This window comes from Rhamphochromis longiceps, linkage group LG9, assembly GCF_057381845.1.
Source record: "Rhamphochromis longiceps isolate RC_006_pf linkage group LG9, R_longiceps_female_GT1.1, whole genome shotgun sequence".
Classification (NCBI taxonomy): Eukaryota; Metazoa; Chordata; class Actinopteri; order Cichliformes; family Cichlidae; genus Rhamphochromis; species Rhamphochromis longiceps.
In genome coordinates this window covers 13,544,516-13,572,501 of record NC_140565.1, presented here as the reverse complement: position 1 = coordinate 13,572,501, position 27,986 = coordinate 13,544,516, and the positions used below count along the sequence as shown (strand labels likewise).

Sequence of the window (27,986 nt, the reverse complement as noted above, 5' to 3'; positions counted from 1 at the left end):
GAACTAAAACAGATGCTGATAGAGGACAAGCTAATTAAGCTTCGGCTACAATAGCCAATGGCTATATTTGTCCACACCTTTATCTCCAAATACAGGTGTTTCTTTTTTGATCCCTTTGTGTTCTGGCATCATGCCTTTTAGGGCGGCTGTGTGCTGAGGCACTGCCTCCTGGATGTATAAAAAGAGGAGGTCAGAGAGACGGGAGAATGGACAGAATCACACCATCTACAGGTAAGCATACACACATTTTATAATAACATAACTATAAGGACATGTACTGAAAATGCATTTCCTTTTGTCGTCTTGTCTTTCTAGAGACCCAGTAAACTTTCATCAAGGGAAAGGAAGAGAAAACAGGTAAACAGCTCCATGCTTTTCCTGTTTCAAAACAAAGTTATACTAGACTCAGAATGACATTTATGTCTGTACTACTGTAGCTTGTGGTCGTAGTTCTTAGTTAACAACATTTTTATGATATAATTACTAATTATTACCTTTAAACTATTTGCAGAAATACATTACAATTAAATCAGCTTACAAATTCTCCCAATACCATCCAAGAAAGATGTAACCAACACGCTTTTAAACCCACACTCTTGCCTCGCAGCTTTCAGGATGTCAAGTGACGCCATCATGGCGGAGTTTGGGTCGGCAGCTTCCTTCCTGAGAAAGTCGGAGAAGGAGCGTTTGGAAGCTCAGACCAGACCTTTCGACATGAAAAAGTTTTGTTTTGTACCCGACCCCGAGGTGGAGTACGTCAAAGCCTCAGTCATGAGCAGGGACGGTGACAAAGTTACCGTTGAAACTGAGTTTGGAAAGGTTAGTGTGTCATATTTACACCAGCTGAATAAAAACTGAAACATTAGTTGAGATTATGAACTTACACCCCTGACGGGTTTTACAGTTTGATTTAAGCTTTTTGTTAAACCCTTTTAGACCGTCACCCATAAGGAGGCAGATATCCATCCTCAGAACCCGCCAAAGTTCGATAAGATTGAGGACATGGCGATGTTCACCTTCCTCCATGAACCTGCTGTGCTGTTTAACCTCAAAGAGCGTTACGCAGCGTGGATGATCTACGTGAGTAGTAACCACAAGCCCGGAGATATCTGCATAGCATGGAATCTGTAGCTTAATCTAAAAGAAACCAAATAAAACTTGCGTAAATCTTCTTCCACAGACCTACTCAGGACTGTTCTGTGTAACTGTCAACCCCTACAAGTGGCTGCCAGTGTACGATAAGTCGGTGGTCGCTGCCTACAGAGGAAAGAAGAGGAGTGAAGCTCCTCCTCACATCTACTCCATCTCTGACAATGCCTACCAGTATATGCTTGCTGGTATGTTCACCTTGTATACAGGACTTTGTAACGGTCTCTCTGAGACATTTAAAAAGATAACTTCTAACATTTATTCTCATAAATCTTGCAGACAGAGAAAACCAGTCAATCCTTATCACGTAAGTCAGTCCCGATAACCAGATCTTTTTTTTTTTATTATCAAGACTGTGTTTAAGCTGTTACAGAGATGTCTCACAAGCTCACTGGTTTTTATCCCCAGTGGAGAATCTGGTGCAGGAAAGACTGTGAACACCAAGAGAGTCATCCAGTACTTTGCCAGCATTGCAGCGGTTTCTGGCAAGAAGGATGAAAAACAGGAGAAAAAGGTCGGTGTGATGTGATATTTTGAAAGCGTTATAAATACAGTTTAGATGACTAAAACTTTCTATGCTTTACATCTGCAGGGCACCCTGGAGGATCAGATCATCCAGGCCAATCCTGCTCTGGAGGCGTTTGGAAATGCCAAGACCATCAGGAATGACAACTCCTCCAGATTTGTGAGTTCACTTGTTTTGAGGGAACTGCTCTACAGTTCATGCCAGCTCCACTTTCATTCTTTATGCTAACAAATGTCAACACATTTAAGTACAGAGTACAAAACACCAACAGTGAGTTAAGTGAACATTTCAGGCAGGCTTTACAAAATCCTGGATATCCTCTTCATTCTTCACTGTCCTCACTGGGTTCAATCCTACATATCCTCACAGGGTAAATTTATTCGAATCCACTTCGGAGTCAGTGGAAAATTGTCTTCTGCTGACATTGAGACATGTGAGTATGCTGTGACATCATCATAATCCAAATAATTTTTTCAAGATTTGCATGGTGCTGTGTTTAGAGCACACTATGTGTTCTACTTAATTACATTAACTTTGTTTTCTAGTTTCCTATTTTGATGAGATTTCCTGTAGGTTTCAACAAAGTGGCATTCAATTACTGTTCTACCTTTACATTTTTTTTCTTTTATAGATTTGCTGGAGAAGTCTCGTGTCACCTATCAGCTCAAGGCTGAGCGGGACTATCACATCTTCTACCAGATTCTGTCCCAGCAGAAACCAGAGCTGCTGGGTGAGTGCTGAATAATAGGCTGGGTAGAAGGGTGATCCAAAATCCAAGTGGTCAGGATCAGATCCAATAGCATGGCTGTATTTTCCCACTGCAAACTACCCGTGTATTCTATGTGTAATTCCTGTCTTTTTATCCACTGTCCATACCAGAATAAAGCAGAACGTAGTCACATAGATTGCAATCTTTCTTTTCTCTGGCAGAAATGCTGTTGATCACCAACAACCCCTATGACTACGCCTACATCTCCCAAGGAGAAACAACCGTAGCTTCTATCAATGATTCTGAAGAGCTGATGGCTACTGATGTGAGTGAAACAGAGCATAGTGGAAAATACAAATCCTCAAATCTATATACATATTCAGCAATAACAAACGGAAATGCAATTTTCTTGTTTTAGGAAGCTTTTGATGTCCTGGGCTTCACCCAAGAGGAGAAGAATGGCATTTACAAGCTGACCGGTGCCATCATGCATTATGGAAACATGAAATTCAAACAGAAGCAGCGAGAAGAACAAGCGGAGCCTGATGGCACTGAGGGTCAGAACAGAAATAAAACCTCAGCAGTGTAACTATATAACAGTATAACTACAGAAAATAATGCTTTAATACAACATCCGTTTACAGATGTCGACAAAGCGGCATATCTTATGGGCCTAAACTCTGCTGACCTCATCAAGGGGCTGTGCCACCCAAGAGTTAAAGTAGGCAACGAGTGGGTCACCAAAGGTCAAAGTGTGCAGCAGGTGAGATGAAATAAAAGGAACCTCACAGTTCTGTGAGTACTTAAAGAATACAACAAATTTAAACTTTGATTTCATTGCTTTCATGTTTTCTTTTTTTAAGGTGTACTACTCTATCGGTGCTCTGGCCAAGTCAGTGTACGAGAAAATGTTCTTGTGGATGGTGGTGAGAATCAATCAATCTCTGGATACCAAACAACCTCGTCAGTACTTCATTGGTGTGCTTGATATTGCTGGATTTGAGATCTTTGATGTGAGTGTTAAAGGGTTTAAGGACATCTTACACAATATTTATGGAAAAATGTCCTTCCTGTATAATGTATATGAAATCTGACTCTCACTTTTTTAGTTCAACACCTTCGAGCAGCTTTGCATCAACTACACCAATGAGAAGCTGCAGCAGTTCTTCAACCATCACATGTTTGTACTGGAGCAAGAAGAGTACAAGAAAGAGGGCATCGTTTGGGAGTTCATTGACTTTGGCATGGACTTGGCAGCCTGCATTGAACTCATTGAAAAGGTTGGTGTGTTCAAACTTGGTCATTTTGACAGCTTTTGTGTATAATAGTCTAACATCTTATCCATCCTTTATTAAAGCCCATGGGCATCATGTCCATCCTTGAAGAGGAGTGCATGTTCCCCAAAGCTTCAGATTCGACATTCAAAGCCAAGTTGTATGACAACCATCTGGGTAAAAGTCCCAACTTCCAGAAGCCCAGAGTTATTAAAGGAAAAGCAGAGGCTCATTTCTCTCTCATCCACTATGCTGGTACTGTTGACTACAACATCACTAACTGGCTGGAGAAGAACAAGGACCCGCTCAATGAGACCGTGGTTGGACTCTATCAGAAGTCCACTCTGAAGTTACTCTCAATGCTGTTCATGGGGTATGCGGGTGCAGAGTCCAGTAAGCACTTTTGGGTTTTTTGCTCTGTAAATTTTCCATTATTTAAGAAAATCACAGTGATATTTATATAACTTGTAACTCCATGCAGCCCAAGATGGAGGAGGCAAGGGAAAGGGAGGAAAGAAGAAAGGTTCTTCCTTCCAGACTGTGTCTGCGCTGCACAGGGTAAAAAATGCCTAAAGTTGGGAAGGTTTTGTAGGTTTAGCCTACAGTGCGGACCTACTGATGATTTCCTTCTTACTTTTACAGGAGAATCTGAATAAACTCATGACCAACCTCAGGTCAACTCACCCTCATTTTGTGCGCTGCATCATCCCCAATGAGACCAAGACTCCTGGGGCGATGGAGAATCCTCTGGTCATGCACCAGCTACGCTGTAACGGTGTGCTGGAAGGGATCAGGATCTGCAGGAAGGGATTTCCCAACAGGATTCAGTATGGAGACTTCAAACAAAGGCAAGAAAAACATCATCTGTTGTTCTTTCGTACAATAGCAGCGATAGAAGGTTTTCATATATTTCTAGTCCTTAAACGATTTTCCCCTGGCAGCTTAAGGTTGACACGTTTTCCCTATTGGTTGCTTTTAGCAATTGTTTGCAACATTGTAGTTTCCCTTCTCAAGGGGCTTTTAGACAAAAACACTAACTTTCAGAAATCCTGTTCTCTGGCGCTGCTGGCAAATGCTGGGAAACACATTGTAACCCCACACTTTGGGTTGTTTGCCTTCCTATTGTTATTCTTCTTTATTTTTTTTCCACTTCATTCAGTTATTGTAATAATGCTATGGCTGTATCGTTTCAGATATCGCATCTTGAACCCCAGTGCTATTCCTGAAGGGCAGTTCATTGACAACAAAAAAGCCTCAGAAAAACTTCTGGGGTCATTGGATATTGATCACGAGCAGTACAAGCTGGGGCACACGAAGGTTTGTTTCGCCAGCTATATTAACAAAGAAAAGGCTGAACTTTTTTTCTGTGCAGTAAAAAAACAATGAAAACCACTCTGTCACTATCAGGTGTTCTTCAAAGCTGGTCTGCTTGGTGTTCTTGAAGAGATGAGAGATGATCGCCTCGCTCTCATCATTACTGGAATTCAAGCAAGATCCAGAGGACTGCTCGCCAGGATTGAGTTCCAGAAAATTGTTGAGCGCAGGTTGGTGCCAAAGTCTTCATATTTAACATGAAGATAACATTACATTAAGATAAAAATGAACTTGAACTGTCTGATACATCCCACAGGGATGCCTTACTCGTGATCCAGTGGAACATTCGTGCCTTCATGGGCGTCAAAAATTGGCCCTGGATGAAGATGTTCTTTAAGATTAAACCTCTGCTGAAATCAGCTGAGACTGAGAAGGAGATGGCAAACATGAAAGAGGAGTTTACAAAGCTCAAAGAGGCATATGCCAAATCTGAAGCCCGCAAGAAGGAGCTGGAGGAAAAAATGGTCACCCTTCTCCAAGAGAAGAATGACTTACAGCTCCAAGTCCAATCTGTAAGATACATTAGTCATCTAAAACGTACGTGGACGTGATACATAACTGTAATAAATAACAATACTGTTTAATTTCTTGCATTTAGGAGCAAGACAATCTTTCAGATGCTGAGGAGCGCTGTGAGGGTCTGATTAAGAGCAAGATTCAGCTTGAGGCTAAAGTCAAAGAGCTGACAGAGAGACTCGAGGATGAAGAGGAGATGAATGCAGAGCTAACTGCTAAGAAAAGGAAGCTGGAGGATGAGTGTTCAGAGCTTAAGAAGGACATTGATGATTTAGAGCTGACTCTGGCTAAAGTGGAAAAGGAAAAGCATGCCACTGAGAACAAGGTATGAAACACATCCAATCATGTTCACAAAATATAAAACGACTTATAATGATGAGTATTTTACCACCCTTTAGCTCAGTGTTATAGAGTCTCAGACTAACTGTTCTTTATTCTAAAACTAAAATAGTTTGGATTTGATAGCGAGTATCACTGGACTTTGATCCGGTTGCCATAAACACATATTTGAATGAATGCTGATACTGATTGTCTTCAGCTATGAGGTGGAATTGTCACGTCAATGTCCACAGATTATTGTTATCATGGATGGACTACAAATCATTCATTGGCGTTTAAAAGAGTTTTTATGTGGTGAAAAACGTCTCCATGTACCAGAGTAAATACTCTTTCTGTGATCTTATTCTAAGGTGAAAAATCTGACTGAAGAAATGGCAGCTTTGGATGAAATCATTGCTAAGCTGACCAAAGAGAAGAAAGCTCTTCAGGAGGCCCACCAGCAAACGCTGGATGACTTGCAGAGTGAGGAAGACAAAGTCAACTCTCTGACCAAGGCCAAAGTCAAGCTGGAGCAGCAAGTCGATGACGTAAGCCTATTAAACGCAGATATTTCACTGAGATAAGCTGTCAAATTCTTGCAATGAGATTATGGAGTAACTCTTTTGCCCTTCAGCTTGAAGGATCATTGGAACAAGAGAAGAAGGTGAGGATGGATTTAGAAAGAGCCAAGAGAAAACTGGAAGGGGACCTGAAGCTAACCCAAGAAAACATAATGGATCTGGAGAATGACAAGCAGCAGCTAGAGGAAAAACTCAAAAAGTAACACTACACTTTAAAAATCACAGAAATAACCCACTGTTTGACAAAAAAAAGCTGCTTACTAATTCTAAAACACTGTCATTGAATGTAGGAAGGATTTTGAAATTAGTCAGCATCTCAGTAAAATTGAGGATGAGCAGGCAATGAGTGCTCAGCTCCAGAAGAAACTGAAGGAGTTACAGGTAACAGCGGGTTTTTATTTATGTCTTATTTTGTCTTTATTTTGTGAGTCCTATATTAATTTTTTTAATGAATCTGGTAAATTCAATCAAGGCCCGCATTGAGGAGCTAGAGGAAGAACTGGAGGCAGAGCGAGCTGCCCGGGCCAAGGTGGAGAAACAGAGGGCTGACTTGGCCAGGGAGCTGGAGGAGATCAGCGAAAGGCTGGAGGAGGCTGGAGGAGCCACCGCTGCCCAGATCGAGGTGAACAAGAAGAGGGAGGCCGAGTTCCAGAAGATGCGCAGGGACCTTGAGGAGGCCACTCTGCACCATGAAGCCACTGCTGCCGCACTGAGAAAGAAGAATGCCGACAGCGTGGCTGATCTGGGTGAGCAGATCGACAACTTGCAAAGAGTCAAGCAGAAGCTGGAGAAAGAGAAGAGCGAGCTCAAACTGGAGCTGGATGACGTCGTCTCCAACATGGAGCAGCTTGCCAAAGCTAAAGTAAGATGTCCAAAGCAAACAAATGGTTTTTTGACAATGTTTTACATTTTTTGCTGTCTTTTTTTGTAAAAATTTAATTTGTCTTACTAAATGTAACCCCTAAAGATCAAAATCACTCTTATATCAGTGTGATGAGCATTTTCAATTTTAATATTAGTGACTTAAGTTACATAAGAGTGTTTATACACTGATTGCATAAGCATAAGCAGGTCAACCCATATTGACATGTTCAGTACTTTGGTTTATGATGGCTGTTTAAGATGGTGTTTAAACAGTCTCCCTCCAAAACTGACACCAGTTCCCTTCCCATATGGAAAAGATATATATAAATCTTATAAAGTTTGTTTCTGTCTTGTGTGAAACTTGTATGAAAAGCATATAAGAGTGAAAACAGATATAAGATCCCTTGAAAAATTATATAATGAAACTTGTATGTTTTGGATACTTACTAAAACAATGTATGAAAGTAATGAGAAAGTGGCCACTTTCATGAGTAAATCATGTAAGCCTTATATGATTTACTCATGAAAGTGGCCACTTTCATGAGTAATCACATATAAGTTTTTACTATTTCTTTTCCATATGGGTTAGCCTCTGTATTCTTTCTTCAGTTGTGATTATTGCGGTGACAAACCAAACTTATATAGTAAAACTTTTTTCTTAACAAGTTAGCATGCTTACATTGTCATTACAGGCCCATTAGCCTTCTGTGATCAGTGTGTAATTCAGCACATTGTTATGCTAAGTTTACCAGCTTACAGTTTTAATGCTAAGCTAGGCTAACTGTCTTGGGTTTAGCTCTAACTTGCTGACAATCTTACTGGTGTAAATAAGGAAACAATAGCTTTCCTAATGTGATTCGTGGTATAATGGTACATGTTGATATAACAGCTTACATTCTAATATGGAAATCCTTTCACTCAGAGCAACCTGGAGAAAATGTGTCGCACTCTGGAGGATCAAGTGAGCGAATACAAGACAAAATCAGAGGAGGCCCAACGTTCCATCAATGACTTCACAATGCAAAAAGCAAAGTTTCAAACTGAAAATGGTAACGTGATCCTAAAGAGGTCCAAGTTGCTAGAGCACCATTACATTCGGAACAATGGGGATAGGAGTGAGAGAAAAAAACTAAAATAAACCCTCATTTTGCAGGTGAGCTCACCAGGCAGCTGGAGGAGAAGAACTCTTTGGTGTCCCAGCTGACCAGAGCGAAGCTCTCATATACCCAGCAGATTGAAGACCTCAAGAGGCAGCTGGAGGAGGAAGTCAAGGTATTCAAGAACTGTTTCTTTTTAAATACAAAACTAAATATCTACTGGCAAAATGACTTGACTTACTACTGCTTGATCCTAGGCCAAGAATGCACTTGCCCATGCAGTGCAGTCTGCTCGCCATGACTGTGATTTGCTGAGGGAGCAGTTTGAGGAAGAGCAGGAAGCCAAAGCTGAGCTCCAACGCAGCATGTCCAAGGCCAACTCTGAGGTGGCTCAGTGGAGAACCAAGTATGAAACTGATGCCATCCAAAGGACAGAGGAGCTGGAAGAAGCAAAGTAAGGACTCAGTATGAATTCCCTGTGATATCTTATTAGTATCTTATCCATCTTATCTGTGATGATCTGAAACTTCTGTTGTATGTTTGTTATTAGGAAAAAGCTAGCTCAACGGTTACAGGATGCTGAGGAAGCTGTGGAAGCTGCTAACGCAAAATGCTCCTCCCTGGAGAAAACCAAACACAGGCTTCAGGGTGAAATCGAGGATCTGATGGTGGATGTGGAGAGATCTAATGCTGCTGCTGCTGCTCTGGACAAGAAGCAAAGAAACTTTGACAAGGTAACATCACACGAGAAAGAAAAACTAGCATGCCACTAAAAATTGAACATATAAAATGAACTACTTTTTGTGGTATTCACTCAGGTCCTTGCTGAGTGGAAGCAGAAGTATGAGGAGTCTCAAGCTGAGCTGGAAGGTGCCCAGAAGGATGCTCGTTCTCTCAGCACTGAACTCTTCAAATTGAAGAACTCCTATGAAGAGGCTCTGGAACATCTGGAGACCATGAAACGAGAAAACAAGAATCTCCAAGGTTGTAAGATATCATTTGAACACGATTTATCCTTTCACGTGGCAGTGGACAGAGTAAATGGTACCACTAAATGAATCTTTGCTCTACAGAGGAAATTTCTGACCTGACTGAGCAACTTGGTGAGGGAGGAAAAAACATCCATGAGCTGGAGAAGATCCGCAAACAGCTGGAGCAAGAGAAGGCAGAGATACACACTGCTCTGGAGGAAGCTGAGGTGATTTTTTCTTTTTTAAATATGACTTTATGGATGAGCTTTATTGCCTTTCTTAAATTTTCTCACTCCGAATGCTATGAGAGAGAGACCATCATCTACTATTTCCGACAGGGTACCCTTGAGCATGAAGAGGGTAAGATCCTTCGAGCTCAGCTGGAGTTCAATCAAATGAAAGCTGACATGGAGCGCAAGCTGACGGAGAAGGACGAGGAGATGGAGCAGGCCAAGCGAAACCATCAGAGGGTGACGGACACTCTGCAGAGCTCGCTGGAGGCTGAGATTCGCAGCAGAAACGAGGCTCTTAGACTAAAGAAGAAGATGGAGGGGGATCTAAATGAGATGGAGATCCAACTGAGCCAGGCTAACAGGCAGGCAGCAGAGGCTCAGAAGCAGCTCAAGGGAGTCCACGCTCACCTGAAGGTGATGCTTCAGTTACTTACTTGCATTTTTAAACCGAGAAACAAGATAAAGCCTGAGATACATTTTTGGAAAATGTTATCATTTTAAATTCTATCACGACAGGACTCACAGCTGCAGCTGGATGAAGCTCTCCGTGCCAATGATGACCTGAAGGAGAACATTGCCATCGTGGAGAGACGTAACAACCTGATGCAGGCTGAGCTCGATGAGCTGAGGGCTTTGGTGGAGCAGACCGAACGGGGTCGGAAGCTGGCCGAGCAGGAGCTGCTGGATGTCAGCGAGCGAGTTCAGCTGCTGCACTCGCAGGTATGTCTGCAACACTGCAAACGCTATCCTGCAAGATAATATTGCGTGCTAAAGCTGCCTGATTCTCCCGGCAGAACACCAGCCTCTTGAACCAAAAGAAGAAGCTGGAGAGTGACACAGCTCAGCTTCAGAATGAGGTGGAGGAGGCTGTGCAGGAATGCAGAAATGCTGAGGAGAAGGCAAAGAAGGCCGTTACTGATGCTGCCATGATGGCGGAGGAGCTGAAGAAGGAGCAAGACACCAGTGCCCACCTGGAGCGTATGAAGAAAAACATGGAGCAAACCATCAAAGATCTGCAGCACCGCCTGGATGAGGCCGAGCAGATAGCTATGAAAGGTGGAAAGAAGCAGGTCCAGAAGCTGGAGTCCAGGGTAAATGTTTCAGAACTTGGAGTGCTGTAAAATAGAGGAGTTGGTGACTTTAACAGTCTTACAAAGGATAAATTGATGGCTTCTTTTCCAGGTGAGAGAGCTGGAAAATGAGTTGGAAATTGAGCAAAGGAAAAGCAGCGACTCTGTGAAGGGCATCCGGAAGTATGAGCGGCGCATCAAAGAGTTGACCTACCAGGTAAACTCCAGGCTCTGTTCCTCTGTGATGCAAAAAATAAATAAAGGTTCTGGTATAATGAGCAGCACGTCCTGTGTAATGATTTAACAGACTGAGGAGGACAAGAAGAATCTGAACCGCCTGCAGGACCTGGTGGATAAACTGCAGCTGAAAGTGAAATCCTACAAGAGGGCTGCAGAGGAGGCTGTAAGCAAAATTATAGAAGCTTTATTTATGGAATATTCATGGATGAGCCTCCACTGGAGTTACATACTCCTGTCTTCATTTTCAGGAGGAGCAGTCCAATGCAAACCTTAGCAAGCTGCGCAAGTTGCAGCACGAGCTGGAGGAAGCAGGGGAGCGGGCCGACATAGCAGAGTCTCAGGTCAACAAGCTGAGAGCGAAGAGCCGTGACTCCGGAGCTAAGGTCAGTCATGCAAAATAGGTCCAACATTTTATTTAAAAAGCTGTAATTCTTTTGAAAACAAACAGAAAACACTTTAAAATGTGATCATCGTTTCTGTCTTTACAGAAAGGAGAAGAGTAAACCCACCACTCACCGGGTTTTCATGGCTGCAGTTAAAATGTAGTGCTGTAGCTCTTATTGTCCATGTAGCCTGAGTGCAATAAAGAATAAACGAGTTCTGAATGCACCACTATTCTCTGCTGTGTATTTGTATAATACAGTTAAAAGCATGCAAAACCTCCACCACAGTAACACAACCGTGAAACGACAACTGAGTTAGTCTTCGAGCCTCCACAAACCTTTGGATGTTTCTGAAATATAAGAAAATAAGAGTGCAGACTTGTAAAAACAGCACAGCTAGTCAGACACGACCAATAAAAAGAAATCGAATAAACTTCTTTTTAGTTATGCATCGGCAGTGAAGATTTAAATATTAAGTCTCTGGATGAACTTGAACTTTGAACCTCAAGTTTATTCTGCTCATAAACTAAAGCGTGTCTTTGCTCACCTGTGATCCAACTATAGCACGATAACGGCCATGCTTATCTTACGACTTCATGGCATTTCTTTCTAACAGTAACAGATGACTCCCCCAGAGGGCGCTGCAGTCTCGCACATAAAGCAGTGCAGGAAATGAAGAGCACATAATCACCACTGGATAGCCAAATAACATGGACTCATTTCTCCATGATACTGAAGGAGGAAATGAAGTAAAACATTTTTTTTCCTCTCTAAATTTTCTAAACTACAAAGTTTAGGGTGAATTTGTGAATAAATCTTAAATTCTACCTGAATCCAAGTAAAACAGAAAAAACAATGAGTGGAAATACTTCAAAAACAGACTGCTTGTCATGAGGTTTACAATATTGATGATATAATAGGGTCAAAGTAAATGTATTAATTACATGATATAAAGGTTACCTACCTTACAACATAATCTCATAAAGAAAACAATAGAAGAAAAAACATTATTGTAACTGAAACCGTTTCCAAAGCAGTCCTTCTCGTTTGTTAACCTCTGCTGAATAGCTGCACCTGCAGTAACAAAACATTCTCCTGTTTGATGCCAACATGGCTGCGTCCATGCTGGAGCTTCATATTAAAGAGACCAAAACATGTTTGTTTATTGTCAGGTGCAACCTAATACTGCTCTCACGTGTGATCTGCAGCTCTCATACCAAACAGCCGGCAGGCACTCTGAGTGTCGAGATGCCTACAGTGACTCAGATCTCCATTTTTCCATTGCAGATCCCAGACTTTCATGCGGGCCTACATTGGGGGCGTAAACTTCATAATGGTGGTGCAGTGGTGAGCTCTGTGTGGGCTTCCTTGGGGTGCTCTCTTTCCATAGTCAGTCTAAAAGTCTTTGTGTGGTCTGTGAGGCTAAGGAAGTCCAATATAAATACAGCCCCCTGTACTGAACATCTAAAAAAACGAAAACATTGATTGCTGTAGATACTGACCCTTTACACCTTTGGTGTACAATTACACTTCCTCCGGTACACTCCCATGTGCAACAGCCTGATTCAGCACTTTAATACTAATTTAAACTTTATCAGTTAGACTCCTATCTGTGTCTTTATCAGAGAGTTCTAGGCCTGACTTTGCTCTGGGCGAGGCTGTTGTTTCACCTCCTTTTTACACTTTCCCCTTTTAAGACATAAGATGGAAAACCACATTCAACTGCTCTGAAGAGTATGACACACGACGTGAAGCAGCCATGCCCTTCCCTGGTGATGTCATGGCTAATAACACAAAGCAGATTGTGGCATCTTAGTGAGAGTCTCTCCGGGAAAAATTCGACATGCATGGGAGAGGAAGTCTGGGATACAAGTACACTGCCAGCAAGAACTCTAATGGATGTTTTATCTAATGATCAACACACAGTGTGTTGACAACAAAAGGAAACACCCGCTTGAACAATGTGCGACCGTTGAACAGCCCCACCTAGAGCACACATTATTTTAAGAAATTAGCATCCACCAAAGCGCTGTGATTGATTTGATCACTGACGTTCCCTACAGACTGGAATTCACAACCAAATCTTTTGTCATACCAATTATCAACATACCTTTTCACTTAAAGCATGCGAGCACTGCAATGGACAAAACTAATGACTCAAGGACAAATCATGCCGATGATGGTTATATAATCTGACATAACAACAAAAGTGTAACCAAGGTGATGAGAAATCCCCAAAACATCAGGTCTTGTTAGAAATATTACATTTATTTATAAAATAGATATATTAAGAATTTATCACTGTGCAAATAAGAGCAGGCACCGTATAGAGCACTTTATAAGGGTGAAAACAAATGTTAATCATATCAAGATTATATTTCATCCCTAAGTACAAAAAAAATCAAAACTCTTCCTGTTTTGAAAAACAAAACAAAACAAGTGCTAAGAAAATATCAGCTTTACGATTAGAACATTTACCAAAAACTAATTTCATTTCTTAAACATAGCAGAACAGAGATGATGGAATATCATATGACAGCACATTTATCCACGTTACCTCAGTACTTATTGCTACCTACTAGGATGAAATGCAAACCTAAAGACTTGTGCAAAAAGCCTAAGCTTACAGAGTAGTTTGTTCTTTGAAACAACTACAAAGATACAGCATATACCTCACTAATGCCATGCGACACTCAAACTATAAATGTCTATTTGTTATCCAGGAATTACAGGTCTGCATTCAAATACAACATATGGTACATACTTAAAACGTATTTAAACTTATGCTGATAATCCATGCTTACTTGTATTGTGTATATTTTTACCCTGACCACAACAACCACTTCCGAAAACCAAATCATGCAGGATACCTGGTGTCCCGACTGAGCTCAGGTCTCAACAGAGTGAAAAAACACAAAACAAAAAAACAAAAGCAGGAGAGATGCAGATGTCATTACACACCAAAAGATTACAGCACCTCCTTTATCCCCTCCCTCATGGATGTTTCAGAAACTTGCATTTTTAAAGCACTTGTTCTGCTTTTACAGTTCTGTCTCTTTTTCTCCCTCATCATCTGTTTCTAAGTAGTATTCGTCATCAGTTGTTGTGTCCGAGCTGCTGTCTGATGACTCATCAAAGGTGCTGAGGCTGGATACATAACCTCTGGAGGGCAAATGCCCCCTGGACTGGCTGTCCCCTGGATGTAGTACTCCTGGCGAGCTAGGAAAGGTCGGAGAGGAAAGGCTGGGTGCTTTGGACATGCGCCTGGACACTGGTGACAGAGGAGGTGTTGGAGGAGGAGTGGGTGGGGCCTCTGCATCCCACACAAACTGGCAAATGTTCATGTTTGGACTCCGGAGGTGAGCAGGCTTGGAAGCTGTAGCATTTACATGTTGAGGAGAGTCTCCAGAGCTCCAGTTTGCCAAGCACCTGGTCAGCGATCGAGGCAAAGATCTTGATCGCATTTTACCAGGATCACTTGGGAAATATGATTTTCGACCATCTTCAGAAGCCTGAAAGTCATACACTGTGCTCCAATCGGATTTGACAGACCACTGATCCAAATCTCCACTATTACCTCCACAAGAAAAGGCAGACTGAGAGAGGTCACCCACACTCATGAATCTGGATCCTGTGGAAATACGTCCCGGTCCAGAGGGTCGACTGGAGAGAACAGAACTCACAGAAAAGGACTTCCCAGGCTCAATGCCATACTTTAAGTCTGCATAAGAGGATGCCAAGTTTTCCTTGTCATGTCCTGGGCTCACACATGGAGGACCTACGGATGCCCGGCTTTTTCTCGGAACTCCCAAGCTGATCCCTTCTCCGTGCTCGCACGGAGAGGAGCATTCTCTGCGGCGGTGCAGCTTTGGGCTGTAGAAGACGCTGTCGTCTGTTACATCAGACGAGGAAAATGGGGACATTGGTGAAAGAGAGGAGAAGGGAGAGAATGGACTCCTGGGACTAGGTGTGGATCTCCTGAATGAAGCTGGAAAAGCTGGACTTCTACTGGGACTTGGATCTCTGGAAGAGAGGCTTGTTGCTTTATAATCTACTTGGTCTTGTTCAAGGTCTAACTGGTCAACTGTTGGACCGTGGACCGTCAGATAAACTGGGCCTTTCTTTTCAGAAATTTGTTCTGCACAAGCATTTTGCATGTCACGGTCTGTTTCTAGAGATGATTTTTCGGTCCAGCTGGAATGCTGATTTCCAACTTTTGTGTTTCCAGCAGCCGAGGACGGTATCAGAATGTATCTATCTTGCGTCCACCTGTTCGAAGCCTCTGTTTCCTGATTGTCGTTCAGCACCATTACTTTCTCTGGCACTGTTTCCTCTGGAATTTTGCTACTCTCAACACTCACATCGCTCGATCCGCTAACAGAAGGTGCTTGTGAGGTTGACCATCTTGTGCTTAATTTTTGCTTTAGTTTGCTAAAGACTTGGTCTACTTTGTTGTTACTCTTGGCCCTGTCTGACTCTGACCTTGTCAAACTGGAGTTTGGTGTACTGACACTCTTCTTCAGTGCAAATCGGCTTCTCTTTGTGTTTTGTTCATTATTAACGTCCACTGAGAAAAACCTGCTTTTCCCCATTATAGTCTCCTTCATGCTTTTGCTGGAGTCTTCTGTCTCCCGGGACTGACTCTCTGTTGAGCTGCTGCTGTTGGAGCTCTGACCTGAATGACGACATGGTTCACCTGCTGCTCCTATACTCTGCCCTGTCAGGGACTGTTGACTAAATTTGGTCTCCATGGAAACCGGCGTGTTATTGGTATGCTGTAAAGCATTAGGTGTGGTGTTTTTTGTGGCTGTTGATGCATCTACTTTGGATTTAAGGCTGTAAACCAGTGTCTCAGTTACATATGTGGAGCCGTCTGCCTTATCACCTTGCAGGGAAGGAGGTCTGATGTGAATTCTGTTGTCTACAAGTAATAGCTTTCGCTCTTGGCCTTTATCTCCGCTGTTATTGTTGCTTGCTCGATCAGCTTCTGAAACCTCAACATTTGGACTTTCTTGTTTGGGAGGTTTCTTTTGGAAGGGTAAGGACAAGGAAAGGGAGGGTCTAGGAGGTGACATAGGAGGTTTGGATGTGGATAAGGTCATGACTGAAACTGGGTCAGTATTTACAGAGAGATGTGGGGTGTAATTTGACTGGGAGGGTTGTGAGAAGAGGGTTGGTCTGGTCGTTCTTGTCTTTGTCTCCCCTTGTGTCATCCTTGCGGACATGAGCGTGGAGTAAGGAGAAGAGCTATAACGAACCTTATAGCCACTTGAAAAGTCAGGAGGGAGGGAGAGAGGAGCTGAAGTACGGCACTGAACTGTGCCAGATTCCACTGATAGTGTCCTTTCATGCCTTGGTGTGGGCAAGTCCTGTCTTCCCTGGTAAAAAATCATAGTATCACCAGCTCTTTGCTTGCTTCGCTCAAACTCCCTGAATGCTAAATCAGCCGAGTCAGATGATAAGGATCTATACTTTCCTGGTTTTTCCACCTCAATGCTGGAGGTCTTGGGTTTAGGGGGACAAACAGAAGAACTTGTTGAACTGCTCAATCTCAGAAAGGAGAAGATGGATGGAGCATTTCGCATGTGCTTAGATGTAGCTTGAGGGGTCGCTTGGACTTCTGACGACTCTGGCTTCTCCACAGCGATGGACTCTGACTGTTGCAGATCCACTGAGTCATCCCATGTCACTCTTCTCACTTTCTTTTTCTCAAGTTTCTTTGGCTCTTTCTCTAAGCTGCTGGAATATTTCCCCTCTTTTTTAGGGCTTGAAGTTTCTGAAGTGGAGTTGGTAATAACTGGGGTTGCAGGAGGCGTTAGGAGAGTGGAGACAGTGGCAGAGGTAGGAGAGGTAACGGCAGAGGTGACAGCAGGACTGAGAAGGGAAGAACTTGAGGCAGTGGTGGCTACAGGGTGGCTGCCAGTGGCAGAGGAAGAAGAGTTGGAAGCAGTGGCGCTATAGTCTTTTTTGGAGACAGAACCGACTGTGGAAATCAGACTGGACATACTTTTAGGGTGGAAAGGTTTAGGAATGGAAGCATAACTTCTTTCAAATCCAAGAGGTGTGGCAGAGGAAATGTTGGTAAATTTTGTTTTCTGGGACAAAGAGCCAGTGGAGGTTGCATATGCCGAGGTATGAATATTGGTCTGAGAAGGAACAGACTGAGAATGGTAGGAAGGACTACTTTTCATTTTTGAGGTTTGGGGACCAGAGGCATTTTGACATGTATGAACTTTACCATTGACAGTACTGGTGATATCAAGAGAGAGCGGTGTGCTGATAAACCTGTGTGAGTCTATGCTGTGAGGAGGCATGGGGGTGTTGTTGGGTTTTGGTGGGAAATAATTATTTTTGTACTTGCTGCTGCTCTCTGTGGGTGTATCTGAGCTCCTGGGATTTTGCAAAGCAGATGGTAACTCAGACATATTTCCTGTATATGAACTATCGGTTAAATCATATTTGCCTGGATCTTTAGGTTGACACAGTGTTGTTTGTGCTGTAGCTCTGCTAATTTTAGAACTAGACAAAACATCTGGCACACTGTGCGGCTTTGGGTATTCTCTGTTGTTTACATTTGAGCTATACTGGTCCTTGACAGACCTGTGCAAATCACAGTCAGGTGAATTCCCAGCATTTCTTTGTCCGAGATGGTGAGTTCCTCCCTGTGCCCTCATAAAAAGGTTCATATTACCTGTGCAAACTGACTCTGCTGTGTTATTGTTGTCTCTGTTGTTGTTGACCGGACTACCCCTGCTTTTGTTATCAGGCTGACTTGGAGATGTCATGTCACTATTATTATTGGAGGGTGGAATTAAGGTTGTGTTTGGCTTGTCTTTGTTGTTGGTTGTGTCTTTTGGGGTGAAAGGGAAACTGCTTTCCTGGGTAACTTGCTTCCACCAGGAAGTTTGTTTCAGCGTGGTCCTTTTAGGAAAGGACTGGGTTTTCACTTGGGCAGAAGAGTCAAATGGGGGCTGTCTGGACAAGGAGACTGGGGTCTCTGAAAATAGAGTTTTACTTCTGTCCCTGTAGTTCTGTTGACTTTCTGATGGTCCTTTACCTAAAAATGTCTGTGAGGATGTGAGACTGGACTGAATCCTATTTATTGTCTGAGACTGTTGGACAAAGGGTTTGCCGTCTGCATTTTTGTCCACTGGTAAAGATGCAAAGATGAACCTGTCAGAGGTGCTCTGCTCTCTCAGGCTGGAGGGTGATGGGGAAAGGACAGGGCTAGTTTCAGTTGTCCTGTAAGAAATAGATGATGGAGAGAGGAGCGGCTTTGGCCTCTCTTGTTCATTATTATTGAGAAAGCTCTGTGAGAGATTCTTGCCACCGATGTTGCCTCTCCTTAAAGAAAGAAGTACGTTGCTGGTTGTTGGTTTGGAGCTTGAAGATGAGTGTCCGCCTTGATGGACAGTTTGTGGATTTTGCCTTTGTTCATTTTGGCTCTGCGATACAGAGGCACTGGTAGCTAAAGCGCTTAAAGAACCTCTGTCTATTTTTCTATTGTCCATCCTTCCAGAGTTCACGTCCAAAGAAACAGTTTTAATCATTTCCCTTTTAGATTCCAAGCTCAAAGGATCACTTTTAGTTGACCAGTCCACTGTGTTCCTCCTGAGATCTGAAAATGGGGGCCTCAGTTGGGTTCCCAGTCCACCTGTAAACCCCCTCTCCACACCATGTTGGCTTCGAGTCTGCTGAAAACCACGGTTTGCTGCAGCACCTGTCACATCTTGCGTATTTCCCTGGGCTTCAGAGCTGCCGGTTCCATCAAATCTTTTGGAACGTCGCAGTCGAACACTCCAGTGAGGAGCGAGAACCGTGACCATGGAGGAAGACAACATAGTTCTGGGCGGGTCAGATAATTCCTGAAGACGGTCTGCAAGGCCTTTTGTACGGTCCTGTATATTTCCCTCTGACTCAGCTCGAGTTAGAGATCCAGTGTAAGTCCTTGGTTGTGATCCAAATGGAAGTCTGTGCAAGGCATTAAGCTTATGTGTCCCAAAGTCACTATTTGAACAAGCCTGAGTTCTGCTCAAGTCCCTGGTAATCTCCAGTTCATTGCAATCAGCAGTGATGACCTTGTCTTTCTCCTTGGCTGGAAATGGTATTACCTCTGACAATCGATAGATGCTGGGTGCCTCTATAGAGGTTTGTGATGCAGACGTTCTTCCATTAATCTGTTAAAATAAAAACTTTTACTGACAGGACCCACTTTTTGCATACTAAATTACAATTTTCTGAACACCTGCCATCACCAACAATTAAAATCTTAATACTTTAAACTTTATAATATTTATAATATAAATAAAAAAAGTTCTACAAAACAATTCCTATGACCCATACTAGAATATTCAATAACATATATTTGCATTTGCCTAGCTGTATCATTAAAGTCCAATGATTTTCATATTCACATTAAATTTGGGCTTATCATATTATACCAATGCAAATTCTGTGCACAGGAATGTAAAAAGCTTTCTAACTTTGACAGCTAGTGATCAATGGTAGCGGCTTTTCAGAATTTTAAATTGCCTGCACTGAGGCCCAAGCTTTTCTTGAGTGTCTGTTCCCATGCAGTAGTTATTTAAGAGATCCTTGACAAACAGGTTATCTTGAAAGACATGAAAGATTAGCAGGGAAACACACTCACAAGGAACACAAACACACCCTGTCACTTATAACTGTTAAAATAACAATGAATCTAAAACCATATTTTTAACATGGTGTCACCATTGCTTTATGTGACTTTTCAAAGATTTTTAAACACTTTAAACTTCTGATCTGTACTTTTGATTAGATTCTGGATTCTGGATCAGTGGGAGCAAAGTTTGCAATTTCACATTTGGTCTATATCAGGTTTACACTGTGCGTGTGTGTAATGTGCTTGATTCTATTAGACTGTAGTCTTTACCTGAAAACTGCTGTCCTTGATCACAAATCGCTGTGGTTCAATCAATCTGTTGATACAAAGAGAAGACACAGTGTATTAGATTTCTGGGTGCATGCTGCAGCTGCGACAGTTCTGTGAAAAAGGAAACTGAGACATTGTCACAACTTTCTAAAATAATGCACTTTTTTAGTGTTGCAGTGCAAATTTTGTTGCATACAAAGACACACACAACTGGGGCAATCTTTGATTTTGTTAGTGGTGAATGTGCAGTGTAAACTTAATTTTTCTTAATTTCTGCTACAAGTCTCATTTCTGAATGTCAGACGGTCCAACTGTTTTGAATGAAACATTAGAGGGATTAAATCTAGAATTTGCCACAGCAATGCCGATCGACGGGAACGTTCGCATTCCTCACATCAATCACCGTCTCTAAACACAACTTTCTCACCGGCAGATGTAAACTAAAGTCACACCTACTAAGCAATCATGCAAACACTTACTTACTTTTTTAAATTGATGTGGAACACGTTGTACAAGTACAGTTCACACACAAGTTGTCTATATAAGGCCATGTTGGACTGACATGAACGCAGGTAACTAGTACACAGCTAACACACTTTATTAAGCGTACGTCCGCGTTTATGCAAACACTTGACTCTTCCAGGTCCTTTGTCTCAGACTAAAGAATGCAGACACAGCTCGTTTACTGATTGACAGGATGTTGTAAATCGAGTGATTAAAATGTGATCAGTGGCCGGCGTTCCTCTTTGCAGACCTCAGAAACAGTTTGTGAGATGTAGATTTACCGCTTATTAGGAGACACACTTGGAAAAAAATGTAGGGAAGATCAGTTCAGCAGCGATACACCTCAAAACACACAAGGAATCAAATCCCAGGGTTCTCTGATATGTCTCAGTCATTTCAAACTCGAAGGCTCCGCCCATGGGTGTGTCTGAAATAGGGTGGCACTCGTCCCTCCCTTAAAAACTTTTGCTTCATTTAAGTATTTACAGGAAATCTATATTTGTGTAATTTGTGTAATATTGCATTATAGATCAAGTTATATAGCTTTTACTTAAGTAAAAAAAATGTTTCCACGTTGCAAAGCAACTATCCATCACAATACTGTTTAAATTCTTGTGCAGCTGCACTTTTCACATAATAAATCTACAATAGGATGCAGGGCTGTGTATGAGCTTGAAGATTGTGGTTTCTACACTAGTTTTCCACACTTGTTAATGTCATACAGTAGGGGCTGCAACTAAAGATTATTTTGGTAGTCAACTAATCTGCTAATTTTTCTTTGATTAGTCAGTGATTATTTCAATAACTCTTTTCTCCCCTTCATGTTGACAAACCTGTTCTAGGTTCTAGTACCTCACCTGCTCAAGTCTGTCCACCTGTGAGGTCACCCTGTTGTCTCGTCCCATGCTAATCATGCTAAAGATGCTCTCTGTCAAGACTTCAGCCAGAGGTGCAGTGAGCCTCTTTACAGGACAAACTCATCTATACACCTTTGCTTAATACTAGTAAAACAGAACAATACAGAATTAGAAATCACTAATTAATAATAACTAATAATTTGGTTAGATAGCATAGTGTCTCAGATTGTGTAGTATTCGAAGCCATTTATACTCTTTACTGATTATATGTATAATTAATTACTGATACGGTCCAACCCACAGATTAGCAACCTAACGTTAGATGGAAAAGGTTTACTATCCAGAATAAATGCTCATTTTAATTTGAGAAAACAAACAAACAAACTAGGAGGCAGAGTAGCTAATCCTGTTTAATGCTTTACTATCACATTTCACTCATTAGCTAACAAAACTGAAAAACTGTGTTCACATGGCAAGCATCATCCATGGGAAGTTTCTGACAGGTAGGCTAACATAAACACTACTGTACAATCATTTACATAAACAAGGTATAAATGCGACACACTAAATTAGCTCTCTAAAGCTGAACCATTCATAGTTGATGTCATAGCTCCAGGGAGCTCGTTACAAAAACACATTTAGAAGGTATTTGTGTATGATGTGTCGACAATAAGATTTTGTCCAGATTAATTTTTATAACCGACGTCATCAATTATAGTGACAAATTGTTGCAGCCCTATCATACAGACAGATGGGGAGTAACATGATTATGGGATGCTGTCCTGAATGCCAGAGCAGAACAGACTGTTCACTGACGTGTGCTCCAGAAACAAAGTGTCTAAATGAATCAGTAATCAAGGCCAGTCAGTAAATGTATCCCTTCCCTTGCTTACCTGTATAAACTCTTGCTGTGTTTTATGCCTGGATTAGTGGAGAGTCTGAGGACGTGGCAGGAGGTGAAGCTGGACTGCTGGAACTGGATATCTGCATCACCACAGGAAGAAGTTTGGTCCTTTCTTAGTGCTGCAACACATTCAGAATTCAGTGATTATGAGGTGTTTACAGCTGAAACCCAAAACAGAAGAGATTCTTGACTCAACTTTTTAAGAGCTATAGCTTAAATGTCAGATGCACGTTTCACCTTTGTGTGTTTCCTTCTGTGTGATTGCTGATTGGTGAGAGAACTGCTCAGCTGGGCGTTTGTCACCATGGCGTTCCTCCTGCTTGAATGTTTCACCAAATGTTTCATCTTGTTGTTCTCTAAAAATAAATAAATAAGTAAATGAACAAATAAAAACTTGATGCAAAATAACTAAACTTGAACTCGATTATTCAATTTTTGCGTTGAGCATTTTCTCTCTGCGCAAACTCAACACTTTGAAACATTTTTTAGTAATAATGTCTGTTCATCTCTGTCACACCGAGAACGGGCTCTGCAGAAACACAGCCTTCCTTGTTCTCCTTCAAAAAAAGATAAAGATAACTACGTACTTTTTTTCAACAGCTCCATCAGTGGTTTCATATCTACCCACCAGCAGTCACAGGAAGTTAAGAAGAATTTATCCTAAACTGGATTTCACACAAAACCCTAAAACTACGTACATACTCAAAAATAAAGAAGCGATGTGATTCCCCCCTTTAGTATGATGATGACTAAAAGCAGCATCACCAGACACAGTAATACTGCAATATTTTTACCAACTTTATGATATTATTGCAATTTTTTTAACAATTTGCGATTTGCTTAGCATTCCAATGATGATTTATCACCTATTTCCAAATGCAAATTATGTCCTTTATTTTTTTACGCAAAAAGAGATCGTCACTGTCGGTGTGTAGTTCCATCTACAACATCTTTTCCTGTCCACTCAAAAGTCTAAAACTGAAAAAGAGCCGTATTATTATTATTGTTTGGTCCGCTGTAATCTAGTTTCCGCAGCATGAAATCAAACTGAGAACTGAAGGAAATTCAAGCAGCCGTGCTTCTCTCATCTCATCATTCCGGCAGTGCTGGACCGATAAGCAGTGGTTATATAACTATTCGGCATCTCGTTCCACACTTTCTGTTACAACCAGGGTACAGAGCTAACACACCCACTCACTCAAACATGCATATGCACATTTACTGCCGCAACCCAACGCTGAACCCACGCTGGCGTGCCAACTACCGATCACGATGATGACACCAGAACAAAGATGAGGCGGTTACTGAAACAGAAATGTACGTGTCGCTGCAACCTTTGTTCGGTAAACAGAACAAACGAAATGGCAACAATTATCTCTTACAGGACATTCTGGGATCACTTTCTCTATTTTTATTGCATTCAGCAGTTTGGAAGTGGATGGAAATTGTTGCTTAGGAGTCTTTATCTAACCTGTGGTGCTTTTTGTGATCACAAAATGAAGCCCTTTGATTTTTTTTTTGTAATAACATGGCACATCATAGAAAGCTGTAGCTCTCACTATCCACCTTGCCTTCAGGGGCCACTCATTGGCCTCATTAGAGTGCTGGGAGGCGATTATAAAAGCCTGCCACGACATGACATGAGAGAGGAGCGGAGAGAAAAGAGGAAGGCAGGGAAGGAGATCTTCGCGCTCTTCTACAGCATTTCAGAGCCAAAGATAACACACCTTCAGTGAACCCCAACCAGCTGCAGAACTCTTCCCACATCACGGCTCTGTCAGTGCTTATCAACCTGTAAGAGCCCTGGTTGATAAGTGACAGGTCTGTGATTAGTGATCACAAGCACAAGACCCAATTTAGAAAGTATATTTTTAATTTATGTGACTAGTGAAAGGTATATGGCTTTTCTTTTAATCATTATCTGCATCACTAGCTCCGTGGTTACATAAACATGTGCTGATTTGTCCACCTGAGGACGAAGGTACAGCCTGACGGCTGCAGTCACACAAACTGCTGAAGTAATCATGAAATCGATTGAGCACTGCGGTGCCTCCAGACCGCTACCACCACGTAGCTCCATTAACTGAAACAAACTTAAAAATGATGTACGTGGACTTTGGTGCCACTTTGAATGGATATTTTGTTTGTTCCCTGATGGCCAAGAGTTAGGACAAGGACATCAAACTCATCATCACATACACCCTACATTGATCTTAAATGGGTCGGACTTATTCACAAATTATTCACAGCAACAGTTACACCAAGGTCCTTTATATTAAAATAGAAAACACAAGATAATATAGGAAAAATAAATACAATTTTGAGAAATGGTGATGCAATAAATGAAAGAAATCTGTCAGCATGATTCTTTGGTGCTTAAATCGTAAACAAATGTATAAAATTGCAATTATAATTATAATAAAATATATATAATTATTAAAGAAAATGTTTGTGAATCACTGAAAATGTTTTTTTTAACCCAATGTAAATAAATAAATAACAGAAATGTTTTTAAAGCTTTTCTGTGGGACAAATTGGAGTCATTGCTTGGTCCCTGGGCCTTGTGTTTGACACCCCTGACTTAGGAGAACAATTCAATAAATTCAACAAAAACATAAACTGCATAATTTGATTAGCCAGGGATACAGTAGGGTTAGACATGGCGTTGTCACGGGCTAAATTTTCACTGTTCCCTTTCAGTAGATGGAATTGCTGACATGTAATAGCTCAATACTAAGGTAGTTATTTCCTCTGTTAATTGAGCGCGTCCTGGATATCAGTTCTGGCTAAAATCGGTCCGGCTGCTGATTGATACAAGAATATGTGTTAAGACATGCTGAAATACCTCACCTACGAGGCATCCCTGAGGCGTCCTATTCAGAAATCCCAATCATCTCGACTTGTATTTCAGCTGTGAATTTTATTTTATTTTTTTACAATTTATTTCTTCGTTTTTCACAAAATTAAATGACTGGAAAAATTATTGCTATTGGCGTCAGATATTGGCTGTCCTACAAAAAACACGTACTGCCTCAGAATTTCACAATTTGTGCATTCCTACGTTATTGTCTTTGAATAATTAAAAAAAACTGTGGCAAGTCTTCACACATCCCCAGCTGTCACTGGGTAGTTTTGTTCAGCCACGAAACGCTCCAAATGTGAACAACTCAAGATGGAAGAAATGCCAAATGCTTAGTATTGGTACTTTTGAAAATATGACTTGAAAACGTCTTTACTGAACTAAATCTTGGTAGCATGCTCTGGTTAAAAACCAGATGGATTTGAATCCATGTTGAATAACTGAAGTTATTTTCAATTGCAGTTATTCAAATTGCTTATTCAACTTACAGATGGTGTATTTTTTTTTGCTAACAAGAAGACAAATTAGCAATTTCTTTTTCAGTTTAGCTGAGTTGTTATAAACTGTCCAGGATGACCGTGTAAATGCATGAAATAATAAATCTATAACCTCATGTGTAGGCATCAGCGACCTCTGATCCCCTGTCTGCAGATGCACAATGCTTGTGCTACCCCGTGCTGTGAATTGGGACTCTGTTTGTTTTGATGGCTTTGCGAGCTGATGAGTAATGCAATTGTAATCCGTGAGAGACTCTTTGAGCCACAGTGTTGTGCACAGAGACGCTCGTAAAATTATGTTGGTGTGTTCCCTTCACTTTAGGTCAGCTTTGCTGTGGGTGTGTGTCCATATCTGCCAACTAACACTTACATAACCGCAAGGATCCAAGTGTGGGTGTGAACTCAGCACTGACAATCACATGTGATGCTCCAACTCCGGCAAATGATTTACACCTCAAACTTCTATTTCAGGTTCACCTAAAGACAACTTAATCACTTTGCCTGCATGCAAAGTTGGCCGAGACAAAGTGAGACTTGTTCTTTTGCTGCCACGCCTCGAGTCCCTGTCAGATTTCCAGTGGTGTTGTTTATTTTTCAGCCCATAGGTAGGAACAGAGTGGATAGACTTAGGAGGAATTAGCAGGAGGATGTGGAGATAAACAGAGGCAGAGCCGTGGACATGCACAGGCAGCAGGAGTGTGTGTGCCTCAGAGTGAACTCTGGGCCTGGGTGTGCATGTATGAGCTCGCCTGTTAAGACTGAGAAGCTGAGCTGCACAGAAGTACAACACTGATGATGCCACAGTGTGTGGTTTAGTTTAGTCAATGACAAAGGCATGCACCCACACACGATATAAAAGGCAGCTCAGCTTGATAGCGCAGTGAATTCATAAGTGCATTCAGTAAAAAAGGAAGAAGCATAAATCCTATGCTCAAAAGCTCCTTTCATTACATTCTGCACTCAGTCTTTAGAAATATGCTTGAGCCCAGTCGTGTCACGTTTCATGAGTAAGAAAAAGAGCGTGTCACCAACCAAATCCTGTTCAAAACTCTAACGCCCTGCATCCAACCACCCCAACGGAGCTTTACACGGTCGTTACATCAATATGAAGTCGTCATTTATACAGAACAGCACATAACACACAATAATCACTGATATTACTTCTCTTCAAAAAGTTCCACCCGCCTCTTTACTCTGTTTAAAGCAGCAGGTGGGCGCGAAGCAGCTGTAAACCACGTATAAATGGCGAAACGAGTGAAATATCTCAGTGCCGAATACGATGCAATAATGTGATAAATGTTCACAACGTTTCTCTCGGCTGTGAGGTGTTTGTGCGTTTCAAGCACACCGCTGCTTCTGTAAAAATTGATGTTTTTTAAACGCGGTTTGGCACGGAGGCTTCTCTTTCCTCTCGCTTCGCAGTTAAAAAGGCAAAACGAGGCTAACACGGCATACAGGAGCGGCTAACATGTCGTTTTAAAAGCCTCATAAATACTAGATAAACACAGGGTGGTTGGTAAAGTTGACTTTCGGGAGCTTTCCACCTACCTTGCAGTTGTAGCCCGTGTCCTTGTTGCTGCTGCTGCTGCTGGTGTCCCGTACAGAGGCGTAGCTGTCTCTCCTCCTACAACTCTGAGCTCTCCTGCGTCACTTGTTGACATCCTATTTTAACCGGTTAAGTAAGCCTTCAGCATTCAGACTGGATTTAGAGAACATCTTAAAAATTTGGTGCGGAATTTAGTCCAAATTTCCCATGAGAACAGCCCAGGTACCCGTGACCGGGAGAACCACTCACTGCTGGTTAAAGGTCAACTCTTCCCGTGACGAACAGGTGAGCGGCGGGCAAATGAGCCCGGGCAAACAGACCTGCTGCTGAGGCTCTTATCTAGAAACGTCACCCACTTGGATCATTTCCTTCTCTGGTCACTTTGAGGAAAAAACTGCCATTAATGCTTCCTGGCAGCATGCCCTGGAGGCACACCTTTGAACAAAGAAGGAAAGTACTTTTACAAGGCCCTCTGTCAGGAGCGTTTGCAGGATTATTTTGTAATGGGGTGACAGTACAAAGAAGAAAGAGAAATCTGAATAGCTGATCAGAAAAAGAGTGTACAGTAGAAAAATTGGATTACAGTACAGTTGGCAAAATTT

The 27,986-nt window shown here is 41.9% G+C and overlaps 2 protein-coding genes across 2 annotated transcripts; one reads left to right on the top strand and one right to left on the bottom strand.

Moving 5' to 3' along the window:
- The first annotated feature begins 141 nt into the window (after positions 1–141).
- Positions 142–11,531, top strand: LOC146661873 (myosin-6-like). Its single transcript, XM_085418364.1, has 39 exons — positions 142–231; positions 316–357; positions 608–819; positions 937–1,080; positions 1,181–1,337; positions 1,429–1,456; positions 1,558–1,663; positions 1,742–1,834; positions 2,045–2,108; positions 2,307–2,405; positions 2,606–2,709; positions 2,803–2,941; positions 3,029–3,147; positions 3,248–3,397; positions 3,494–3,664; positions 3,742–4,051; positions 4,140–4,216; positions 4,301–4,506; positions 4,852–4,975; positions 5,066–5,202; positions 5,289–5,544; positions 5,631–5,873; positions 6,238–6,414; positions 6,501–6,646; positions 6,738–6,828; positions 6,920–7,309; positions 8,234–8,360; positions 8,465–8,583; positions 8,666–8,862; positions 8,959–9,142; positions 9,227–9,392; positions 9,482–9,606; positions 9,718–10,026; positions 10,129–10,332; positions 10,407–10,703; positions 10,795–10,899; positions 10,990–11,085; positions 11,171–11,305; positions 11,411–11,531. The coding sequence occupies exons 3-39, from the start codon at positions 616–618 to the stop codon at positions 11,423–11,425; spliced, it is 5,814 nt and encodes a 1,937-aa protein (XP_085274490.1). The 5' UTR covers positions 142–231; positions 316–357; positions 608–615; the 3' UTR covers positions 11,426–11,531.
- A 2,034-nt stretch (positions 11,532–13,565) lies between these two features.
- On the bottom strand, positions 13,566–27,679 carry LOC146661872 (uncharacterized). Its single transcript, XM_085418362.1, has 5 exons — positions 27,387–27,679; positions 22,719–22,837; positions 22,471–22,600; positions 20,217–20,262; positions 13,566–19,482 (listed from the first exon to the last, which is right to left on the bottom strand). The coding sequence occupies exons 1-5, from the start codon at positions 27,497–27,499 to the stop codon at positions 14,347–14,349; spliced, it is 5,544 nt and encodes a 1,847-aa protein (XP_085274488.1). The 5' UTR covers positions 27,500–27,679; the 3' UTR covers positions 13,566–14,346.
- Positions 27,680–27,986: the final 307 nt, after the last annotated feature.

Excerpts from the sequence above, each read along its gene's own strand:
- LOC146661873 (XM_085418364.1), top strand. The coding sequence starts at position 616 with ATGTCAAGTGACGCCATCATGGCGGAGTTTGGGTCGGCAGCTTCCTTC. Across the intron at positions 3,148-3,247 it reads AAGGTCAAAGTGTGCAGCAG|GTGTACTACTCTATCGGTGC; the intron begins GTGAGATGAAAT and ends TCTTTTTTTAAG. Across the intron at positions 5,545-5,630 it reads TACAGCTCCAAGTCCAATCT|GAGCAAGACAATCTTTCAGA; the intron begins GTAAGATACATT and ends TCTTGCATTTAG.
- LOC146661872 (XM_085418362.1), bottom strand. The coding sequence starts at position 27,499 with ATGTCAACAAGTGACGCAGGAGAGCTCAGAGTTGTAGGAGGAGAGACA. Across the intron at positions 22,838-27,386 it reads ACACGGGCTACAACTGCAAG|AGAACAACAAGATGAAACAT; the intron begins GTAGGTGGAAAG and ends ATTTATTTTTAG. Across the intron at positions 22,601-22,718 it reads ACAGAAGGAAACACACAAAG|CACTAAGAAAGGACCAAACT; the intron begins GTGAAACGTGCA and ends AATGTGTTGCAG.